This window comes from Anser brachyrhynchus (assembly GCF_964034855.1).
Source record: "Anser brachyrhynchus genome assembly, chromosome: 11".
Taxonomy (NCBI): domain Eukaryota; kingdom Metazoa; phylum Chordata; class Aves; order Anseriformes; family Anatidae; genus Anser; species Anser brachyrhynchus.
In genome coordinates this window covers 11,122,120-11,128,909 of record NC_137706.1, presented here as the reverse complement: position 1 = coordinate 11,128,909, position 6,790 = coordinate 11,122,120, and the positions used below count along the sequence as shown (strand labels likewise).

At 60.1% G+C, this 6,790-nt stretch overlaps 1 protein-coding gene across 5 annotated transcripts in view; it reads right to left on the bottom strand.

Annotated features, from left to right (window-relative positions):
* Positions 1-6,790, bottom strand: part of ZNF609 (zinc finger protein 609) — a 54,961-nt gene that overhangs the window by 42,058 nt on the left and 6,113 nt on the right. For 4 of the 5 annotated variants that reach the window (XM_080607385.1, XM_080607388.1, XM_080607387.1 and 1 more), the window contains exon 2: positions 7-882. In XM_080607385.1, the coding sequence (XP_080463511.1) occupies positions 7-753 (747 nt within the window). In that variant the 5' untranslated portion in view covers positions 754-882. The remainder of the gene's footprint in view (positions 1-6; positions 883-6,790) is intronic. The other variant, XM_080607386.1, reaches the window with a different exon arrangement.

Below are 6,790 nucleotides of genomic sequence, written 5' to 3'. Positions count from 1 at the left end.
TCTTACCTTCTCCGATTTGACCTTTTTCAGCTGCCGGCACTCGCTTTCCCCGTCCTCCAGCTCCGACTTAACTCCCAAGGGATTGAGCGCAGCTCCCGTGTCAATAGCTATACTCCCAAGCTGCTCGGCAGCAGCAGGCTCTGTTCCCTGGCCACCATCGTACTGTCCCACCCTCACCGCCAGGGCCAGGGGCTGCAGCACACCAGGCTCCTTCTCCGGCGGAGCCCCCGCACCCTCACTCCTTTCCTTCTTGCTTTTGGATGAACCACCCTCCTTGTCCTTCTTGGAGCCGGCCACGCTGCGAGATGCCTTGGCCGACTTCTCCGAGCCCTTGGGGGTGACGGCAGGCACCAAGCCACCAGAGTTTGCGCCGTCCCCAGAGCGTCCTTGAGCCTCCTTCTTGCCGCCAGCTCCCTCGCTGGGGGTGAACAAGGAGGTCCCCGGGGCTGGCTTGCCACTGTCCTTACCACTCTTGCTCCTTTTCGACTTGGATTTGCCCTCCTTGCCCTGCGGGCCTGGCACCGGGCTCACAAACTTGATGTTATCGGGCAGGGTCGCCACCGCGTTGGGTGCCGGCAGCCCCACCTCTTTGGAGCCCGACATTTCCAACTTCTGCTGATCCTTCTCCAAATCAGCGTCCAGATCAATGATGAGATTCCCTACGCCAATGTCCCATTCATCCCCGCTGTCGTACGTCTCTACCGGGTTCGCATCGATTCCTTTCCCTCCGGAAGCTCCGCTGCTCAAGGACATCTTAGAGTTAACGGCCCCTCACGGTTCAAGGCTCTTCCCTGCCTCCACGCCCCGGGGGTCCGCAGCGCGGCTGCACCTACGTCCTTGGGCTGCCAGCGGTCAGGGTCTGCCCAGGTGACGGCATCGCTGCTGAAAGGGAGAGCAGAGAGAAGAGTTACAGGCGAAGAGCACGGCGGGCACCAGACAACCCCTCTGGGCAGGGAGACGCACCACGGGCGGCGTGCAGGCAGGGGACCGGGACCAAGCCGTCCCCGCGCAGCAGGTCCCCTCCAGGCCACCGGTGTCGCTTTGCATCCCCCGTTACCCAAACCCCGCGTCGGGCCCAGCCAAACCTCCACCGCCAGGCAGCAGGCTCCCGCTGCATCCCCGCCGCGTCCCCTCCTCGCCGTCCCTGCAGCAGGAGCCATCTGGCATCGGTCCCTCGATCGATACGAGGCCCTGGCAGGTCACGGCTCCCGGCTCCAACAAGACATTACTCACACATTCCCCGCTCGCCATTTCCCTCTGAATTATTGAGCGCTCCCCGCGCGCTGCCCCTGGGATGGAGGATTGATTCCTCTCCTGCCAATGCCACCCACGGCCAGGGGCTGCTTGGGGGGGGCTCCTCCCTGCTGCCAGGGACGAGGTTTAGTGCCTTGGTGGCAAATAAATCCCAGCCCTGGGGCACCCACGACGCAACCGGCACTTGGAAGCATGAGAGCCGTCACCGAAGGCCAAATCGCAGAGGAAAGCGCCGGCTCTCCATCTCACATGCCCCAAGCCGGGACGGCGAGAGGCAGCACCGTGCTTTAGGGCCGTGCTCCGAACCGTCTCGCCCCGAATGAGGGGGAAGGCCGGGCCGTGCCACGCGGGTACCTGGTTTTCAGACAGCGCAGGGCCGGCTCCCAAGGCACTGCACACCGACACGTCCCTGGGGGCGGCGGGGGGGGGCGAGGAGAACAAAAAAAGAAAAGCCAACGCAAGCCGGGAAAGTGCCAAAGTCGCTCACTGCAATGAGCTGGTGGCAATTACATTTACGAGACGTAATTAACACATGAAACGGCCTCTTCCCAGCAGCCACCCGGCCCCAGCCGTGCAGCCGCCCGCTCTCCAGATCCCAGAAGAAATCCTTGACCACCCATTTGGATGAAGCTCCTCTCCAGCACCATCGTCCTTCCCCTTCCCGCCGAGCTCATGGCCTGCTCCTGCTACTATTTACGAGCAGCACTTCAAAAAACAGGTGACTTAAAGAGAAACGAGAAAAAACACACGCACGCACACACAAATTTCTTCAAACCCCAGCAGGCAGGAGCCTGGAAAGCAGCTTCATGGTGCGTTTCCAGAGATGCAAACACTGTAAAAATGCCAAGGATTCTTTCATCAGACAGGCTGCCGCAGCCAGACCATTTTCCATCTGCTCCCCACAGCATCCCCAGCTCTGCACAGCTAATAATCCACTCTCTGACAGGTCATTACGGAGATTTTTAACCCCAGGAGCCAGGGGCTAGCATGCAAGCTGAAAATGAAAAGCACTGACCTCTCATTTCAGCGGCAGGGAAAGTGCCGAATCAGGAGATCACTTTGTGCACCGGAGTCGCTAACGGCTTGCCAAAGCCACCCCGCGCGTTTCTCTCGCCTCCTCTTCCTCCTCCTCCTCTCCCGGAGGCCCGACTCACCAGCATCCCCAGAGCCCCTGTCCCCGGCCGAGCTCCCCGAATCACCGCCAGGCCGAGGAAGGCCGCGGCTCCTCGGGGGCACAGCACGGCCTCCCTCTGTGCCGTGGCACCCGCGGCGATTCCTTCGGATGGAGGGGCGAAGGACGAGGAGCCAGGCGGCCCAGACTTAGAGCCGGCAGCGGTCCCGTTCCCCAGGCACACAAGGGCTCGGGGACGTGGGACCGGCGCAGGAGGTAGTGAGGCTCGAGACCGAGGAGCAAAGGGCCACGCGTGGGTCGGACGCTGGCCGAAGGGGCAGAGATCCGGCCCCGCAGCCTCCAGCAGGCGATGCGCAGTCTGCCGGGCCGTACTGCAGGCGGCCCAGCGTCACCCGCTGCACGTGAACGAAGACACTGCAGACAAGTATTATTTTTATACAGAAAACAAGAGGAGCAGATGAGGAGGACTTTGGTCTGAAGCTACGCAAACAGCAGCAGCGTCTGATTCCTCCCACAACAAAAGGAACGAGCCCACAAGTCCACCGGAGAGCCAGGAACAATCGAAGGTTTAGCAAACAAGAGGAGAAAACATTCATCCGACGCAGGAGGCGGCAAAAGGGAGCCCGGGCCCTGCTAGGGCAGGGAAGGGAACCGCAAACAGGACAAACAAGAACAGGCTGGGTCTGCAATAGGGAAGGAGAGGCGCGTCGTGCCGCAAGCGCTGCAGGAGCCGGCCTCCAGACGTGCCGCTGCCGGAAGAGCGAGCGGGGATCCGTGCGTTCCAGCCTGCGGTTGAAGGCTACGACCCCAAAATGAGATTTGGGTTGGTGGCTCCCTCGCAAGCCAGCCTGCATACGTGGGTCCAAAGCACTTCCCACAGCTCCCCCAAATGCCAGGTGCTGCTCGGGTGCTCCCCGCTCTCCTGTCGAGAGCAGCACCGCCGCAAACCCCGGCGCCTCACAGAGCAGACCAAAGGGATTGATCCAGCTATAAACGTGGCCTTCCCCTTACCTCCTGCCATCGCAGGATTGATCCCCGCACAACATGAAAAGCATGTGCTCACTTGTTGGCCTGGAGACCTGCCAGCAAAGCGTTTTAAGAGCAGTCCTGGAGCACAGATCCGACAAGGAGACAGCTTTCTGCTTGGGAATGCTGCACACACACAGCACCAGACATGAATAATTCAGCTCCATTAGGTGCCGAGACCTCTACAATCCACATCTCCGCACTGGGAAGGAGCCAACGTATTAGAGACAAACCTGAAAGTTCACTTTCTGAGCTAGCAGCCAACTGCAAACACACCTAGAGAAAGCTATTCAAACAGGGCCAGGGAGCACTTCAAAAAGCACCAAGCAGAGAGCTGGGAAACCGCATGAGCCCCGGCTCTTTGTGCTAAAATACGCGCAGGATGCTCCGCAGCGCGTCGGCCGAGCCCGGCTCGCCGTGGCGCTACCAGAGGCCAAGAAACCAAGCTGGGCATCGGCTGGAAGGCCAAGGGGGGCGAGGTGCAGGAGAAAGCGCTTCTCCTGGCGACAATGCAGCCGGCCCACACGTAGAAAGGCTGTCTCATACCCATGTGCTCCAGCCCGCAGCGCTCCAGGATCAGCCCCTGGTGGCTTCCAGACATGACTGACTGCAATTTTCACCCTGATTAACTTTCAGGAATGCCCGTGAGAAGGAGCGGCAAAGAGGACGGAAAAATCTCCTGGATGCGGCGCTTCCTCCGGCTGGGAGCGGAGGGCTCCGGCGAGCTGGTCTCGCGGGCATCCCCGGGGAGGCGCGGGGCGACGCGGGAGCGTGGTCCCCGTGTGCCACGAGGCCTTTCCTCCCGCCGCCCCTCGCTGGCAGCCAGCCTGCAGCTTTCCCCATACGCCGCCTCAACACCAGATCCCTTTTTGTTTCCTTTTACGACTAAAGCAAACTCCGAGGGGACGCGCCTCCCTTTCCAGGGCCGCCGCGCTCTCTCCCAGCTCGCCTCCTACCGCCGCGTTCGTAATCCCCCAGCTGGGCTTGTTTGGGTTGGATTTTTGTTAAGTAACTCCCGTGTCTTTTCTGCAGATTTCTTTTTAAGATGTTCCTTTTCTCCCCGCCCCCTCTCTCTAGAGATGGGGGGGGGGGGAGAGAGAAAAAAAAAAGAGAAATGTTGAATGAGAGCCAGCTGGCACGCACAAGAGGAGACGGAGAAATCTGCACAAAGGAGCTTCCTCACTCACTTGCTGCTTTCAGCTCCAGAAATCCGGCAGGGGAGGAGGGTTTGCTCTCCCCCGTGCATCAGTCAAGCCGAAGCAGACAAAGGAGATTTACCATGACACCCTCCAGAACTGCCACCCGACAGGGGCAGGGTTCCTCGATCGCGTCCGCGCGGCGGGAGCCCGCGACGTTGCGAAACGCGCCGAGGCGCGGGGCTTCGAAACCAGCTGCTCAGCGCGGAACCGGGCACGACCCGAGCGGAGGAGCCGCGCTCCTGCCTCCGCGCACCGGGAAAACTTCGGTGGCTCCCGGCTCGAGCGGGACGGCGCGGGCGAGCTGCCAGGAGCCAGCAGGCTGAGCCCAATTTGAATAAAATGGAGCCACCCTTCTCGTTTAATATGGAGGTGCACCCCACCGAGACTACATCTTCCAGCATGCAATGCAGCTGCAGCGCCCGGCGAGCGCTCCAGAAACTTGTGCCGGGACTCCAAGTTTCCGTCGGCTGAGCCTTGACACCAGAGATGAACCTGACGCGGGGCATGAGTCATTTGCTGGCGCTCGGTAGGAAAGCCTGCGGCGTCCGAGCGCAGGCCGGGGAAGGATGGGAGCGGGGAGCCTTTAGCCGAGGGGAGGCCAGGAGACTCTGCCCGGGTGCCCCGGCCTGCCCGCGGCGGAGTTTCGGAGGGTTATCAGTCGTGACACCCACCTGCACCCAAACGCCCGCGTAAGCGTCAACATAACACTCGGCATCAGTCAAAAAACGTGGTTCAGATCAAAACTCAAGCTCGCATCCACCCCTGTATCTGCTGGGAACCTTAAAACACAACCTTAGCGGCAACATTCAGTTGAGATTATTACAAAGAAGCACAGCAAAACCAGAGGTGCCACAAGATACAGGTACACGGCGCCAGGTCTGAAGGAAACGCTTTGCTGGGTTAGCTACAACTCAGCATTTACCTCTCCTGACACTTATTTAACACCGACGCCAAAGAGGCATTTAGGAGAAGCTCGGTCGGCGGCTGAAAACCCCCAGCGTTCTCGAACGAGGCTCGACAGCAAAGCCAGCCCCGGCGGACCCCCGCGCATGCACACGCTCCCCTCAGCCCCGAACAAGCCAAACGCGACCAGCAGCGACGTCACCGGTGCGTGAGGCACACAGAAAGGGGGGAACGAGAGGGAGGAAACGTTTCAGGCCTTCCTTGTATCAGGAAACAGGAAAAGTGGAACAAGCTCTTCTTTAATCCTCCCATCGCTCTTGGAAGTGTCAGCACCAAAGTCACAATCTTCTGTTTGTTCGTGCCTTGAGAGCCCGCGGTTCTTCAGATTTACAGGTATTTCATTCTGGTGCTTCTCAGCCCTCGCATTTTTTTCAAGCTACCTACCTCTGCACTGAATCAAACACAGGCTTCCTCCGCCGATACGCAGGGAAATCCAAGAGCTTCCTATTTCAAGGCAACGAATGGCGAGAGAAACATCGCTCACACGCACGATCCTCGGCACCATCAACAGAAGGCACCTTGGTACCTACAAACCCACGTGAAGGCACCAAACACCACCTCCTTCCATTGCGATACAGGACAACAGACACACGTCACCTTCTTGGCCCTCCCGCTTGCTCTCCGCTTACCCACAAACACGGAGTCACCCCCGATACCCGGCTTGGCACCTGCCCAGCTCACCAACACGCACACGGGGAACATACGTGAATTAGGGGTGCTCAGCAGGGATCTACCCCTTGCACCAAAGCTCCACCTCGACTGGCACGTGACGGTCCGACAATAACCAGAATTACAGCACCGTCCTCACCCAAAACCCACAGCCCCTGCCCCGTCGGTGGGGATCGCAGGTGCCGCCAGCTCCGAGCACAGGCCTTGCAGGCGCTGGCAGCTACGTGGCGGCACGAGCAGTCCCTGCGAGCACCACCTGGCCAGGATGAGCTCGGAAACGCTTCGGAGCAGCCTGCAGAGCAGGATGGGTGCTACCAGCAGCGCCAGACCCAGCACGGGTGCTCTCCTAGCACGCCGCAGCTCGCTCCCGTTGCACCCAGTCAGCCACGCCGCTGCCGGCTGCGTCCAAAAATAACATGAAACACTCGAAACGGGACATCTGAGCGAAGCCGTTTGACTGGCACCGAGCTGTGCATCGTGACGCTTCCCACAGGGACATATGGGACAAATCTGGGGGTTGATTCTCCCTCATCCACGGAGCTGTTCT